At 35.6% G+C, this 17940-nt stretch overlaps 1 protein-coding gene across 5 annotated transcripts in view; it reads left to right on the top strand.

Moving 5' to 3' along the window:
* The window catches only part of EDEM3 (ER degradation enhancing alpha-mannosidase like protein 3), a 64154-nt gene that overhangs the window by 6872 nt on the left and 39342 nt on the right, over positions 1-17940 (top strand). For all 5 annotated transcript variants that reach the window (XM_046682306.1, XM_046682304.1, XM_046682305.1 and 2 more), the window contains 3 exons: positions 11149-11249; positions 11993-12032; positions 16923-17035. In XM_046682306.1, coding sequence (XP_046538262.1) covers positions 11149-11249; positions 11993-12032; positions 16923-17035 — 254 coding nt within the window. The remainder of the gene's footprint in view (positions 1-11148; positions 11250-11992; positions 12033-16922; positions 17036-17940) is intronic.

Below are 17940 nucleotides of genomic sequence, written 5' to 3'. Positions count from 1 at the left end.
AGTCTAGAATGCACACTTCCCCTTTTCAAGTTCTCAACTAACATGAAGCAGTTCTAAAATATTAAACAGAGACCAAGTGCCCTGTGTTTGTTGTTTGAAGTCAGTTGAGCATTTTTTCTAGTTCCTATACTCAGAAACACTATTAGCTTGCTGTAGACTACAAGTCTACATAGGTTTTGAAGTTAGACGAGTTTGTGTTCAAATCCTATCACAGCCATTAGTAGCTTGGACCTTAAACAGACCATTTAACCCCCTAAGAAGTGTCTTCCTGTGTAAAATGGGGATAATTGCAAAGGGTTATTATAAGCTGTAAGATTTTTGAGAACAGGAACCATTTTCTTTAATGTTTAATAGATTCATCTTTTATATGTCCTGTGCCTAGTAGCATGCCTGGTATGGAAATACTTATTAAATGTTTTTTGGAAAGAACTGAATTGAATTGTTGTGAAGATGTAATCAATAATGGTTTTTTTTTTTTGCATTTGATTATTGTGGTATATCCTTACCTTTTAAATTCAAAGAAATCACTCAATACACTTCATAAAAATACAAGTTAATGGTTAATTTTGGGATCTATAACTCTAGTTTGTTGTAGTTAGTTGCCTGCGATGTTAAAATGTAAAATGCCTGGCATATGGTAGGCTTTTAATAAATCGAGAAAGCTTTTCATCTCTCATTCTTTTTAAGATTAGTCTAGTCTAGTCTACAATTAGAGCAATTCCTTTTAACCTTTTTGGTTCCCAGGAGAACAATGGTATTTTCCAGAGAAGGCAGTGTAATAGGATTAAGAGCAAGAACTCTGGAAATGGAGCAGGACACCCTGAGGTGGCTCTGCCACCTACCAGCTGGGTTACAATGGGAAAGTTCCTAATCTCCCTGAGCCTGTTTCCTCATCTCTCTAAATGGGTTGCCTGCCTTCCAATGTTGTTATAAGGGTTAAACAAGCTAATACAACGGAAGTGCTTAGGACTAGTGTCCAGCAAATAGGAAACACTATGGAAGAATTTACTGTTACTGCTACTAACTCAGCTGCTGCTATCACTCCTATTATCATTATTCATTTTCTGCCTGAGGTTAAAACTGCCCTCCTAAAATTCATCTAGGCTTTAACTCAGAACTTCTTCCCCAGATTGTGCATAGAACTTCCTTAAAACACACATTCTTTCCTGTTTTAGGCATATACCCTTTGAGCTTGTTTTTCCTTTTCCTTTTTTTTTTTTTTTTTTAAGGATTGGCACCTGGGCTAACAACTGTTGCCAATCTTTTTTTTTTTTTTTTTCTGCTTTATCTCCCCAAACCCCTCTGTACACAGTTGTATATCTTAGCTGCAGATCCTTCTAGTTGTGGGATGTGGGACGCCGCCTCAACGTGGCCTGACGAGGGGTGCCATGTCTGCGCCCAGGATCTGAACCTTGGGCCGCTGCAGTGGAGCGGGCGATCTTAACCACTTGGCCATGGAGCTGGCCCCTCCTTTTCCTTTTTTGATTCCCCAGGTTCTGTTCATGCTGTTTTTCAATAATAATGCCCTGCCAGCTTTAGGTAGATAAGTCATCTCTGCCATCCTTTGGTGTACATCCAGGAATTTTCTGACTTTATCAATTATTGGCATAAATATTAACATTATGATGACTCCATTTGGCAAATCTAGCCCCAATCAGATTGCAGATTATCCACAGTGAGTTGCACAGATGGCTTTCTCTTTTCCACAAATAACATGAAATTTGATGTTTGTTTTGGCACTTCTTGTATGACCTTATTTAACCCCAGACCAGAGCCACTTTAGGGTTTCTGTTAGCATGTTCTTAGTATTTGTGCTCAGGTCAGTTTGCAGATTGATTTAGATGACAAAATGACATGTATTTAGGCCACCAAATGCAGAACCGTTTAGTATCTGGGCTCTCTGATCTAATCTTTTTCTTCCAGTATTTTTCCTGTCTGCTGTAGACAGCTCAAACTGTCATAAGCAAAAGCTGTTCTTTGGTAGAGCCCTAAAAATTAGAAGTAAACTTTAAGAGAGTTGGTAAGCACCATTTCCTTTAACTAGTAGAATCATACCTAGTAGCCACTTTTAAGCTTGGTTTTGTGAGAGCACAGCTCAAAGAAACAGCAGATTAGTCTTTATCATTCAAACTAAAGGAACTGTTTTAAAATGTAACTTCCTTGTGGATTTCTAGATTTGTGTAACTTTTCTTAGATTTACTTATTTTTCCCTAATGTTTCTTTTGTGAAACATTTTTTCTTAGAGTAAAATATACATAGCGTAAAATTTACCACTTTCAGCATCTTTAAGTGTGCAGTTCTGTGGCGTTAAGAGCAGCCACTTTGTTGAGCAACCGTCACCATCCATCTCCAGAACTTTTTCATATTCCCCGCTTGAAACTGCGTACCTAATGTTTCTTTCTGATAGTTTGTTATCAAATAGAGTAATTCTGCAAATAAAGTAGTTTAGAAGTGGTACTAATGGCTGGGAGGAGGGAAGATTTACGTTTATATGTCTTTTTGTATGTAGGCATGGTGAGACTGCCTTTTGTTAACCATTATTCCTTGGCGTCTACTTTTAGAACATCCTAAAACTTTGCCAAAATGACATAAGAAATCCTATAGTGTCCTCTCATAATGTTTTATTACCACACTTTGATACTCTATATAGGATTTCAACTCAGTAGAACCAAGTCTTTCTGTTTAATTAGTTATAATTTATAGACAAAACATTTCAGATTTGAAGTGCACGATTCGGAGATTGGACAGTTGTATACAGTTGTTTACTGACGCAGTCATGATGTAGAACATTTCCATCACCCCACAAGGCTTCCTCATGCTCCTTTGCAGTTAGTTCCTTTTCCCCACCTCTGACCTCTAGCAACCATTGTGATCTGCTTTTTGTCACTATAGTTTTCCCTCTTCTGGGATTTCACATAAATGGCATCATAGAGTATGTAGTTTTTTGATTCAGGTTCTTTCATTTAGCTTGATGCTTTTGAGATTTATCTGTGTTGTTGGATATATCGTAGTTCCTATTTATTGCTCAGTGGTATTCAGTTGATTTGATAGAATACAATTTGTTTATCCATTCACCAGTTGATAAATATTTGGCTTGTTTCTGGTCTTTGGCTATTATTAAGAAGACTCCTGTGAACCTGTGAAGGCAAATTTTTATGTGGACATACATTTCATGTTTCCCACCTAGGAATGGGATGGCTAGGTCATATGGGAAGGGTAAGTTTAACTTTATAAGAAACTGCTAAACTTTTCTGAAGTGGCTGTAACATTTTCCATTCCCTGTCGGCAATGTATTAAGAGTTTCAGTTATTCCACATCCTCTCCAACACTTGGTATTTTCAGTCTTTTTAATTTTAGCCATTCTAGTGGGTATATAGTGGTATTTTGTTGTGATTTTTCCTAATGACTAATCATGTTGAAAATCTTTCTATGTTTAATGTATCTTTTTTTTGATGAAGTGTCTGTTCAAATCTCTTGCCCATTTTAAAATCAGGTCATTTATCATTTATTACTGAGTTGTAAGAGTTGTATATTCTGGATATCAGTCCTTTATCACATATGTGTTTTATAGATATTTTCTTTCAGTCTGTGCTTTGCCTTTTAATTTTTTTAACGTCTTGAAATGCAGATGTTTTATTTTTTTAAAGATTTTTTTTTTTCCTTCTTCTCCTCCAAGCCCCCCAGTACATCATTGTATATATTTTTTAGCTGTGGGTCCTTCTAGTTGTGGCATGTGGGACGCTGCCTCAGTGTGGCCCAATGAGCAGTGCCATGTCCACACCCAGGATCCAAACCTGTGAAACCCTGGGCCGCCGAAGCGGAGCGCACAAACTTAACCACTTGGCCACAGGGCCAGCCCCAAAACTATTCTATTTTTTTTTTTTTTCGAGGAAGATTAGCCCTGAGCTAACATCCACTGCCAATCCTCCTCTTTTTTGCTGAGGAAGACTGGCCCTGAGCTAACATCTGTGCCTATCTTCCTCTACTTTATATGTGGGACACCTGCCACAGCGTGGCTTACCAAGCGATGCCATGTGCGCACCCGGGATCTGAACTGGTGAACCCTGGGCCGCCGAAGTGGAACGTGCGAACTTAACCACTGCGCCACCGGGCCAGCCCCTAAGTGCAGATCTTTTAAATTGTGATCAAGTCCAATTTATCCTTTTTTCTTTTATGATTCATGTCTTTTATAGCCTACCTAAAAATATTTGCCTAGCCCAGGATCACAAAGATTTTCTTGTTTTCTTCTAGGTCTTTTATAATTTTAGCTTGATCATTCAGATCAGTTATTCTGATGCTATTGTAAATTATAGTTTTTCAACTGTTAATTTTCATTTGTCTATTGATGTTACACAGAAATACGATAACTTTTTGTCTATTAACCTTATATCCTGCAACCTTGCTAAACTCAGTTACTATTTCTATTAGCTTTTTTGGGTAGATTCTTTAGGATTTTCGACATGGTCAGCCATGTCATCTGCAAACAAAGAGACTTTTCTTTCTTTCTTTCCAATCTGTTTGCCTTTTATTTCTTCTTCTTGCAGTGGCTAGGACTTCTAGTATTATGGTGAAAAGAAATGGTAAGATCCTCGCCTTGCTCCTAATTGTAAGGAGAAGGCAGTCAGCCTTTCACTCTGAAGGGTCTTGGTAGCTGTTGGTTTTTCATAGATGCCCTATATTGGGTTAAGTTCTTTTCTATTTCTAGTTTACTGAGAATTTTCATCATTACAGAGTATTGAATTTTGTCAAATACTTTTTCTATGTCTCTTGATTACAATCTTCCTAAAAAAATCTGTTACTAGCAGGACTTAATTTCATTATAACATTAATTATCATTTGTTTATTTCATATAACATTATTTCGTAAGTTCAATTTGTTTTATCATTGATCAAAACCAAATTAAGATATATTGAAGAATTTGAAACCTTTGGTCTCACCTAAGTTTGAGCACAAACTTAAAGTATGCTGACACTCTGCTCTGTACTGATTAATTTAAAATCTTTTGAGAGCTGCACTTCTGCTAGTTGTTTCTTCTCAGTGTTGAGAAGCATTCCATAAAATATGCTACCTAGAGGGACAATAAATGTTGAGTGTAGGAAGTGAATCTAATAGTTTAATAGTTTAGATAAATGGAATCCTAAACACCTGAAAAATGGTCTGATAAGTGAGTATAAAAGAAAATTGATAAATTATGCAAGTTTAATTAGTAATTAGCATATGCCATCCATATGTGTATGGAAAAAATATCGCTTAGTTTTTATTTTAGGAAGAAATACCTTATCCGCCTCAAAGAAGGAGGAGTTTAACAATAAGATCTAGAATAAAACATTTAAAAATGTGTATAACTTTATTGGAAATTAAGTAGATATATTCTCAATAGCTCACTGTTATAAATAATGCTTTTATTCTGTTATTGTTTTTAGTAGAATAAAGTCTCTTCCCATTGCCTGATTTTTGGATTGGTTTTACTAAAAAGTCAGTTTTTGAGGCTACTTTGACTTGAGTGTTTTAGGGCAGGGTTATATCACCTCAAAACTCCGGTAGATTACGCTCTGATGTGGAGAGTCTGTGTTTTACTGTATGTTTTTGCTCTTGCTTTTAGCTTTGCTTCTGCTTCGTTTATATGGGACTGTTTGATCATCTGCGCTTTATTGCCGAGTGATAATTATTAAACGTTTTTCGTGGCACTGAGTCATAGCAATATGAATTACTTATCTCTAGTTCTGCCAATACATTGTGAAGGGAAAGTATTACTGTACCCCCAGTAGCCAGGATGTTTGAAGCATAATACACCTGTTTATTTGCCACGTATGCATTGCTCTGGATTTATGCAAACCAACTGTAGTTTGCTTTGTGGTTAACGCAAAGAAGAGGCTGTGGTTTTGTTTTCGTCTTTAATCTTGAAACGGGAATGTAGAGTAGTTTTGCACCTGGTTCAAACTCTCTTATTTGATTATTCTGGTTTGCAATTGCTATTAATATTTTTCTCATCTGGATAAGCTTAGGGTTTGAGTTTCATATTTAATTTCAGACAAGGTGTTTTGCAAAACCCTAAAAATAGTAGTATGAAGGTTTCTGAGTAGTGGTTTAAATAGTAAGGTACTCTACAGTCAAATTAACATTCGAATGATCTCTTACAAAGTATCTTTCAAAATACATGAAGTTTAAAAAAATTTTACTTTTCTTCATTTACTTCTGAGTGTTATATGCATTAAATATGAAACTATACAGCAGTAAAAAATAGTGTGTACTCTGGGAAATCACAGTTCTATTGGCATTAACACTGAAAAAAGTAGTTAGAAACTTGACATGTAAAAGATATGTAAAAGTTATTTGGAATTTATACAAAAAAATTATATGTAATTTAAAATTACAAAATATTGAATTCAGAATTTAGCAGCTGAATGTGGATTCTAAATATATTGAAACATTTGTTGGCTGGAATCCTTTCCTTAGGAAATAAATCATGATAGAGCATTGAACTTTTTAAAAGACCTGAAAAGTTGCAATCTTTAATGCTTTTTGTGTTCTTTAGCCTACTTTAATTTTGGGTGGTTTTTTTTTTTTGGTCTTTTTCTGTTGACCGTGTGTTTAGTATTCCTGGCCTCTATTCTATTTTTCTGCTGCTAATGTGCTGAGTTTGGAATTTAGATAATTGAGTTTAGTGAGAGGCGGTAGAATAGAGTTGGACATGGAATCAGGAATATTTTTGCTGAACTTCAAGAATTAAGAATCATGTGGACATGCAGGTGTAGGAGGAGCAAGTCATATTGAAGGTATGAAAGATCAGACTAGTCTTAGAAACTTTGCCTTAGCAGTACTCAGTGAGTGCTTGCTGAGTGTGAGGAATGGGATCTCCAAATTTCTGAATGAAAGAATATGTATCTCAGGCGTTTTATAACCATTCAGATTGTTTTTCAAGTGTAAGGCAAGAGACAGCCTAACCCAGGAATACTAGAGAAATAACGATACAGATGACTCTCTTACAATAAACAAACAAAAATAAACTATGCAAGGACAAAGTCCAGGCGACAAGAGATCAATCAGAATAAAATCTCAGGGATGGAGAAGCCATAGAAAAATGTTGTGCGTTGAATCCACTCAAGTAGAATTCTGACACTAACAATTGTGGGAATTATGGTTCCAGACTAGATTACAAATATTATAAACCTTTAAAAATCTTTGTCAAAACATTAAAAATTCTCTTTCTGATGGTTATACATGTACAGAGAATTTTTTTGTTTGTTTGTTTGCTGAGGAGGATTTGCCTGAGCTGACATCTGATGCCGATCTTCCTCTTTTTGTATGTAAGCCACCGCCACGGCATGGCCACTGCCAGACAGGTGGTGTAGGTCTGTGCCTGGGAACCAAACCCCAGCCACCAAAGTAGAGTGTGCTGAATTTAACCACTACAGCGTTGGCCCTACAGAGAAATTTTTAAAATAGGAAAACTAATATTTAGTATAGAATAATTCAAAATATTAGAGACTTTGGAAAAGTATTGTTTCTTTGCAAAAAACTTGGGAAGTTTGAACAACGCTCTCCTTGCTTGCCTTCATCACATGGTATAACTCACTGTGTGATGGAGCATACATCTTTTCCGTACCTTGTGAATTGTCCTGCTCCTTTCAAAGTTTGAATCAGCTTCCAGAATTTTATCCTTTGCACTCTGTGTCATGAAATATCTCTGGGGATTCCTTTAATGGAAAAGTTTTTGCAGACATCATTTCCTCTGGAACATCTTTGTCCTTTTTGTCGCAACCACTTTCTTCATCTATGTAGACAATTTGACCTTCACCGAGTTCCTCTGGCTCATGTCTAGAGTCTCAGATGACCGCAGTATCAACATTCCTTAGTCAGCTATTTCTTCTATAACCCCATTTAAGTTCAATTTGAATTTCACTTTTAGTGTTATCACTTCATTTCTTTGCTTAACTTATGTTCTTCTTATCTAATTTCCTCTTTTGATTATCTGTTCTTGTAAGTTGTCAAACTGTCATGTAGGATTATCACTGGGTGACAAGGAGACAACTCCATGCTTGCTGTCTATGTGTGAACGAATAAATAGATACACAGTGATCAATCACTGACAGATTTTTGAAAAAGTGATGCGATTCATCACTGTTTGTTGTGAGCATCTGTTATTTGCATCGTGATTTGTGGATTGAAGAACCAGCACCAAAGTTTGTATTTTATGCAGTTTTTTGCAGGTAATATACAGTGGTAACTGAAAATTGAACCATGTTATTGGAGGTTTATTTAACTAAATTGTGGAAACTTGTGTATAGTGAATCCATACAAAGCGAAGATTTCTTATAATAACATAATTGACCAAAATACTAAGTTGTATGAGTATATTAATTCTGTTATTCTTGGCAAGGAGTCAGTAAATATTGTCTAAATTTGAAATATGTAAACACAGTGATTCTAACCTCTAAATGTTTCTCATAATCATATCTTATTAATTTTAGAGGAAGCTTTTAGGGACTCTTTCCTGGTGAAGAAAATATAAAGTTCAGCAGGTCTTTCTTGTTTCTGTCCTTTTCTGTTAAGACTCACAGCCAGTGGGTGGAGATGTTCCAGGTCAGTATCACTGAGGCAACTACCCAACTTAAAGAACCTGCTTCTCTGGCTTATGGCCGTGTATGCAGGGCCAACAGCATCGACTCTCATACCCTTTGGGCATTAACATAATTCCCACTAAAGCCTGTCTTTGTTCCTAATGCCCATGTTGTGATCAGTGCAGCTTCATCTTCTGCACTCCACTGTTGACTTTTGCTTCTTGAAAATTTCTTTTCTTGTTCTCCAGCTCAGCTATGTATTAAAAATATTTTTTAAAAAATTTATACAGCATTTCATTGTGTTTGTAGTAGATAGGAGGGAAGATTCTTGCTTGGGCTTCATCATCTAGACTAGAAATACTCTGTCAATGATCATTCTGTAAAAGAAAAAATCCCACTCACAAGAGTATTCCAAACTATAAAGTACCTATTAAGAAATATGTGAGAACTACAGGAGGAAACGGAATTCATAAAAAAAAGGTCTGAATTAATATAGTGATGTAGTATATTCCTAGATAGGAAGACTCAATTGGTAAAGATATCAATTCTCCCCAAATTAGGCTCTTCCAATTAAAATTTCAATGGAATTTTAAGGAAATTTAGAAATTATCCAGAAGAGTAAATTTGAAAAACTCGTTAAGAAAATTTTGAAGAAAACTAACTAGGGGGAGTGAATTGCCGTACCAAGTAGCAAGGCATGTTGCAAAGATAGAGTAATGAAGATAATGGTTTTGGAGCAGGAAATAAGTCTGTAGAAACAAATAGATCTGTTGGACAGTAGGAGTAGGAAATAGGTCTATTGAGCAAATAGATCTCTAGAACAAAATAGAGGCTACAGAACGTGTGTGTGTGTATCAGTTTTGAACAAATGAAGCTGTATTTCAAGCAGTTAGAGAAAGAATGGATTGTTTAAAAAGTGGTGTTTAGGAAATTGGCTGTTTTGGGGGACAAACACAGTTATATCCCTATTTCACATCATAAAATTAGGTTCCAGATGGAGTAAATATTTAGACATTAAAAAAAAAAAATTCTAGGAGTACTGTTTTCAGAGGCTCAAGATTTCCTTCTTAACCATGCCTGAAATCCAGAAACCGTAAAGGAAGAGACTGATAGATTTAACTCGTATTTAAAGCTGAAAGTAAAAAGCACCACAAACAAAGTTAAAAGCCAAACAAAAGACAGGACAAACATAATGTATAGGGCCAATAAGACAATCAATAGAAAATGGACAAAAGGTATAAACAGACATTTCCAAAAAGAAATAGCAATGGCTGATACAAAAAGATGTTTATCCTCACTAATAATGAAACTTGAGATACAATTTTTATCCAGGAGATTGGCAAGATGTAAACCATTGATCATCTCCTATGTTAGTGAGAGTATTGGGAGAGTATAAATTGGTGTCTTCAGTTTGATAGTAGCTATCAAAAATTAAATATCCAGGGGCTGGCCCCGTGGCCGAGTGGTTAAGTTCGCGCGCTCCGCTGCAGGCGACCCAGTGTTTCGTTGGTTCGAATCCTGGGCGCGGACATGGCACTGCTCATCAAACCACGCTGAGGCAGCGTCCCACATACCGCAACTAGAAGAACCCACAACGAAGAATATACAGCTATGTACCGGGGGCTTTGGGGAGAAAAAGGAAAAAATAAAATCTTTAAAAAAAAAAAATTAAATATCCATACTTTGGTTTGTTTCTAGGGACTTAATCCATAGAAATAGAAGCATATGTACAAAATATATATGCATATAAATGTTTATTGTAATATTGTTTACATAGTGAAAAATTGAGTTCAACCTATATGTTCATCAATAGAGAAGTAAATAAGTAAATTTTAACATATCTGTACTTTGGAATACTGTGAGGATTAGGTACTCTGAAGATTACAGGCTCTGAAGTCAGGCTACCAGATTTGAATTCTGCATCCACCATTTCCTAGTTGTGTGATGTAGGCTTACTTAACTTCTCTGGGCCTCAGTTTTCTCATCGGCAGAATGGAGATAATTGAATCTATTTCAGAGGGTTGTGTGATAATTAAATGAACTAAAGTGTATAGAACACTGCTTAGAACATAAATACTCAATAATGTTAGCTAATATTCAATTATCACTTTGCAGTTATTAAAAAGAATAAAACACATCTAAAAATTCTAGCATGGAAAAATCCCACTTTGATTTAAGTAAACAAATTTTAGAGCAATGCGTGCATATGGCAGGAGCACTTGTTTGTAAATAAAATTTTTACATGATATATGTGCATGTATTTTAATGTATGTGGATAAGTCTGAAAGGGTAAATGCCAATCTTAGCAGTAGTTACCTCTGGGGAGTGAGATTAGGCAGAGGGGAAGCAGATTATCAGATTTTTAAAGAAATATTTTCTTGTATTGTTCTTCTTTCAAGCATGTATTATATTAACTAAAATTTTTTTTAAAGATTTCGTAGACTGTAAGGATGGTAGAACTTTTGACTAACTTTTATGTTACTTTTTCTTTTTTTTTTTTTTTTATAACTGTGAAACGGTTGTGTTCTCTAAATGATGTGTGCTTTCTCTTATTTTCCTTAGTGACTCACTAAGATTTTCCTTGCAGGAACATGCTTACCCAGCTGATGAACTCATGCCTTTAACCTGCAGAGGTCGTGTTAGAGGCCAGGAGCCAAGTCGGGGTGATGTCGATGATGCCTTAGGAAAGTGAGTATGGGCATGGCATCTCAAAGTTCCCAAGTCTTAGACTTAGAGACAGTTTACATTCGGATTTCTGGGGATTGGTTAAATTTCAAAGACTGCTTTAAGTATTAAATTAAGTTCCCTTATTCCTTTCTGTTATCTTTTATAACAAATTAAATAGTTTACCTCTCAGATCAGTGAAAAGTTGTTTATTAAGATGGATGTCACTTTTAAAATGTTTATGAAGTCATTGACACGTTGTAAGGTGTTGATGCTTTAATATTTTTATTTGCTTTAAAAAGAGCTAATGAAGGGCTGGCCCGGTGGTGTAGTGGTTCAGTTTTCACACTCTGCTTCGGCTGCCTGGGGTTCACGAGTTTGGATCCTGGGTGCAGACCTACACATCGCTCATCAAGCCACACTGTGGCTGTGTCCCACATAGAAAATAGAGGAAGATCGGCATAGATGTTATCTCAGTGACGATCTTCCTCACAAAAAACAAATAAGTAAATAAAATAAAAAATAAAAAGAGCTAATGAATATTTCTGTTCATTTTGAAAGATATGTAGATATGCTGAACATAAATGTAATGTGAAGGCGTTTCAGGTTCTTTCAGTGCTTTATGAGTTACACTGTACCATAGATGTGTGGAAGTACTAATTGGTAGAAACTATCAGTCAATAGGATGTAGATACATCAGCTTATACATTCATGGATAAAATATTCAGAATTCTAATGTTTTGTATCTCGCTGTACTTGTTTCTTAGATTTTCCCTGACACTGATTGATTCTTTGGACACTCTTGTGGTAGGTTTGATTCTTCTTGAATTTCCTTATTTTATAAATTTCATAGCATACGCCCTCAAATATTGTGATAGAATCATTACACAGTAAGTCTGAAATAGAAGCCTTTGGAATTTAAGATGTTCTGATCTTTGCTTCTAAATAAATCTTTCACACTGTTGAGTTGATAATGTCATGTGAATGTCAAGTGAAATTATGCAGAGTTGTGGAGATACTCAAATAATCTATAAGTCTGTCAGCTTATGTGATGGCGCCTTAATCAGAAAGGTTGTTTTCCTTTGGACAAGGAGCTTGAAGCTGTGTGAAGAAAGAAATTTTAGAAAATACCGTTGATATTCTTGTTCCACAATGGTGTGCCACAATGATACTGAAATTTTTAAATCAGAATTTTTATATATTATATTCATTAAAAGGAATTCTGGTTTCCCAGCCGTGATTTTTAGTACCAAGTGATCATTTCTTGGCATTCCTTTTCAACCTCACGTGATACAAAATCGTCTAAATTATCTGGTTGGGCATGGTTTGTGATGGCAGAGGAGAAAGATGGAATTCTAGATGTCCTGATGTCTAAATACAGTATCTTTCTAGTTTTCTACTTTTAGCTCAGTTATGGTATACAAGTAGGCTTGTGTCAGGATTTCCCCTAAGGCATAATTTTCAACTATGAGTTAATGTCTCAAGTACTAATTAATATTTTAAAAACAAAAAAATCTTTGGGGTGGCAGAAATTTTTCAGAACGAGACTTTTCTTTTGAATATTGTTTCTACATTCTTCTTTCACTGGGCAATTTTCTTTTCTTTTCTTTCTTTCTTTTTTTTTACCAGAGAGTCTCAACTATACCAGCACCTTAGGATGACTGCCTGTGAAGTTTTAAAAACATCCCCTCTCCCAAGTTATTCTGATTTAATTGTTGTGGAGTGGGGCTGGGCGTTATTGTTTGTTCCTCTAGAGCTTCTCTTTGTTTATAAAATGCAGCTGTGCTTGAGACGACCTTTTTGTTGAGAAGACTAGTGGTTTAGTCCTTTTTAACTGGATCAGGATTTCGAAAGTCGTGGCTTCATTTTTCAGAGATTAAAGGAATGTGCAAACTGTATTATAAGGCCTATGAGAATGAGAGAATAGTCTGTGTCTTATTTTTGGTTTAAGACCCTAGGTGTTGGGGAAGAGAAAAAGATAAGCAAAATAACCTGGGAGGCACAAATTACCACCCCGGGAAAAACTAAGTGGTGTTATTGATTTGTAACTCTGGCTGGGTTATGCACAAACTTGATACAGGGGAGTGTGGAGCAGAAGCAGTGTATCAGGAAAGACCAAAGGTGGACTTATGTTTGTCTCTCGTTCTGTCATTTTGGCTTTATCCTTCCATATAGCAGGTTCCCTATCATCTCTCTGTAAGCTCTTAGTTGATTTTCATGAACATGGACCTCAGATATCATATGTGTTTTAAAATTTTTTTCAGAAGTGAAGGAGAAAAGGTCGTTCCAGGCTTCATAACTTTCAAATATTTAGAAATCTGTTGGCTTCTAATTGAGAAGACAGTCATTATTATTATGGTTATAACCTTCAGATTATACCAATTATATACTTTGGCATTGTTCTCAAAATATGATGCCAGGACCAGCAGCATCAGCATCACCTAGCAACTTCTTAGAAATGCAGATTCTAGGACCTTATCCCAGACATACTGAATCAGAAAGTCTGGAAGTGAGGCCCTGCGGTCTGTTTCTTAATAAGCTTCCAGATGATTCTGTGTATGCTAAAGTTTGAGAACCACTATACGATGATGCTGTGGTTTTAAACTTCAACGTACTACAAGTCACCTGGGGATCTTGCTAATATGCAGATTCTGACCCAGTATACTCAAGGTGGGGCCCAAGAATCTGTCTTTCTAATAAGCTGCCACTTTGTGGCGGTGCTGCTGCTGGTCAGCAGACCACACTTGCGGTAACCTGGGCTGTAAACTGACTTCTGGCTCCTTGTGGCGGGGAGGACCAAGAAGTGATGAAGTTTTACAAACATTTAAAAAATTATACATTATAAACTCTTTAAATTTCAGTCTTTTCAAGTGGGAATAACCTAAGTAACTTATTACATATCATTGTAATTTTGAAATACGCAAATTCGTTTTGAATTTTTATCTTAAACATTTTCTTTTTAGTTTAAACAGAATTAAAAGAAATTAGTTTGAATGTTTTTCCTATATTTAGAAGGAATGCTATCTTGCACATTTTATCCATACAAGTATTAATATTTCTAATTTATTTTGCCTTTACTTTGTGATGATTTTTTCATTTTGTGATTTATTTATTTGAAAACATTAATAAGACATATCACTTGTGACAGTACACACAACCCTACCATTTTTATTTTGGTTATGCCATAATGTGTTAAGTAGAATTTCTTTTGTCATAGTTTGATCTTTAAACTGTTGTTTGTAATTCTAGCCATCTAATTTCTGTTGACTGTACTGAAGTCGAGTACTGAAACTTTAAATTTAACATTACCATGAAATCTGTAGAAAGATATCGAAGCATATTAAAGATAATGGGGGAAAGGAAGGGACCTGAATTCATCCTTTATCAGCTAGGAGCTTAAGAAACTCATTAACCGATAGGGCTGTCAGAGTGAATTTTCTAGCTAACTATGGACAGAGAGAACTGTCTCCCAGTTTGATTCTCCTTTTAAACAAATAGCATTGGTACTATTCTTGGGAGTAGTTCTCAGGAGATAGAGCTAGGAAGAAGAATGAGACTAATAAAACGATATTATAAAGTGTATTTGTGTGTGAGGGGGGAGTAGAACAATTGTGTCTCATTTTAAGGGCTATATTCCTCTACAATTGTTGTTGTAGAATTTACATGGACTTTGAGGTTGAGAAGGGAAAGCAGTCAGTTTAAAATTGGGTTTCGTGTTATATTTACTCAAGGCTTACCCTAAATTTTACTTTTATTTGAATTTTAGTCAGATACTCTTATGGCTTTTTTTTTTTTTTTTTTTTTGCTAAGGAAGATTCAGCCTGAGCTAACGTCTGTGCCAGTCTTCCTCTATTTTTTAGTATATGGGCTGCCAGCGCAGCATGGCTGCTAACAGAGTGGTGTAGGTCTGTGCCCAGGAACCAAACCTGGGCCACCAAAGCAGAGTGCACTGAACTTAACCACTAGGCCACTGGGACTGGCCCTCTTGTGGAATGTTTTATATCTAAATTAGAATTTTTAGTGCAAGTATCAAATCAAGTGAAAAAGCACTACAAAATATTATCAAACAAAAAGATTAAATAGTCAAATAAAAGAAAACTACTTTTAGTGGATCTAGGCCCTAAATAACATGTAATTGGGCAGGCTTAATTTAGACTGAAAAATCTAAGCAACCTATATAATGACAGTGACCCCTTCATGAAGCTCGTTTCAAGAATCCCAGAGTTCTTAGTTTAGTCAGGCTTCTAGGCCCATGTGGGAATAATAGTAGTATTACAAAGTCAGGCACTCTACTAAAATTACTTCACATAATTACCTCATTTAAGGAGACAACCCTGTGAGAGAAGGTGTTTCCTCTTTTTATAGATGAAGGAACAGGCTCAGAGATGGAAGTAACTTGACTGAGATTAGACAAGTAGTGAATGAAGGAACCAGAATTCAAATTGGAGCTTGCTCTTGACCACAACATTGTACTTCCCCCTTAGTACTTAGGGGCCGGGGCATCCACGGGGTGAAGATGGTAGGTGGTGTATGGTTTAGGATCAGTCATTCCCTGAAGGCTGTGCTTTCTTCTGAGAGCGAGCAACTTTTATAATGATGTTTGGTGAAGAGGATGGTTTTTTGTTTTGTTTTGACTTGGAAACCAGATCCCAGTAGAGCTCACCTCATGTAGCTCTAGTTGTGGGTTATATATATATATTTTTTTTTTATATAAAATTTTTTTATTAAAAAATATTTTGGGGGACCAGCCCTGTGGCCAAGTGGTTAAGTTCGTGCCCTCTGCTTTGGCTGCCCAGGGTTTCACTGGTTTGGATCCTGGGTGCGCACGTGGCACCGCTCGTCACGCCACGTTGAGGCAGCGTCCCACATGCTGCAACTAGAAGGACCCACAACTACAACATACAACTATGTACTGGGGAGATTTGGGGAGAAAAGGTAGAAAAAAAATAAAAATAAAAAGATTGGCAACAGTTGTTAGCTCAGGTGCCAATCTTTAAAAAAAAAAAATTTTTTTGTCTTATACAATATACATAACAAAATATTTATCATTTTTGCCATTTGTAAGCATACAATTTAGTGACAATAAATACATTCACAATGTTGTATAACCACCACCACTGTATACCCAAAACTTTTTCATCATCCCCAACGGAACTCAGTACCCCTTAAACAATAACTTCCCGTTCTCCATTTCCCCAGCCCCTGTAACGTGGTTACCTCAAGTAACCTCTACTTCCTGACTCTATAAATTTGCCTATTCTAGGTACCTTATACAAATGGAATCATGAAATATTTGTCCTTATCTGGCTTACTTCACTAATTATAATGTTTTCAAGGTGAATCCTTGTTGTAGCGTATATCAAAATTTCATTCCTTTTTATGGCTGAATAATATTCAATTGTATGTATGTATGTGGGTTATATATTAAGAAACCAGTTAACAGTTCTGAGGATGATTGTTTTAAAGTCCTAATGATATTCAGTGTGTTTAAAAAAGTAGTATATAAAGATTCCTTATAATTAGGCACTTAATTTTTTTGGTTTCAAATATTACATTTTCGTAATATGCTTAAGGAAATATTATTTTGTCTTTTTAGAGTCTTAAAGTGTATTAACTTGCTTTTAGTAGCTTATTCTGAGGATATTTTTCTTTGACTTGGTAGAAAAGAACTTTATTTTCATGATTTTCTTTTCCTAGGTATTAAATAAAACTAAAGAATTTGAAGATGCAGTGAGAAAAGTTTTAAGAGATGTTAATTTAGATAATGATGTAGTTGTATCAGTTTTTGAAACAAACATCAGAGTTCTTGGGTAAGTAAAACACTGAAGCTATAATTTTAATAACAAAAGCTTAGGGTATACTGTTTATTTTTTGATGGTAATAAAGCAAGAAATTTCTTATGTTTAGAAGATAAAAGTTGGGATATTATGAAACACAGAGGCTGTGGGATGACCTTGCATTGTAGCAGGCACAGACAGCAGCGGGCTTTGGAGATAGTTGCAGACTCAAATCAAAGGTAATCCCTGCATGTTGTTAAAAAGGACTGTAGGTTGAACACTTGGGTGTTAGCTCCATCACAGGCTCACCAGCTTACGTACTTTCCTAACCTTAGCCAGCACCTCTTCATGCCAAATGAAACTGAACTTAGAGGATTACCTCACAACTAAGCAGTTTGAATTGCTCTTGGAGCTTTTTAAAATAGGGTGGAATTATAGGATTTATTAATTCAAGTCTCCACATTATTAAGTTTTATATTTAATGGTTACCTGTGTGTTATTGTAACTCATTTCCTATTCTCAGACAGACAAGTGAGTCTATTCTTCAATTAAGGAAATAGTTATGTAGCTTTTCACAGTTTATTTGTCTATTACATTTAATACAGAGTGAAGAGGTTTTTTTTAATATTGTGATAAGAGAGTTAAAGATTTCATGTTGATTCAATTAAATTAGTTAAATTTGTTAAAATAAGTGATTTCTAGGATGTTCTTCATTTTAAGAAAATTTAAGGCGTTTAAGAATGCTTTACCGCAGATAGAGCATCAGAATTTTTTTTTGTACTGGCTAGGTAGTTAAAATGGTTTGCCATAAAATGAGTACCCAGAGTTAGGTAGAGAATTAGATTCTTCTGTGATCTTTCCTTACGGATGCTAAATTGTTGATAATAAGATACCCACGTCCTTTTAGGTAGTGACCTATCTGTAAGTATCTGTAAGAT

The sequence above is a fragment of the Equus quagga genome, chromosome 13 (genome assembly GCF_021613505.1).
Source record: "Equus quagga isolate Etosha38 chromosome 13, UCLA_HA_Equagga_1.0, whole genome shotgun sequence".
Lineage (NCBI taxonomy): Eukaryota > Metazoa > Chordata > Mammalia > Perissodactyla > Equidae > Equus > Equus quagga.
Note: the sequence above shows the minus strand (reverse complement) of the source record. Positions and strands in the feature narration are given on the sequence as shown.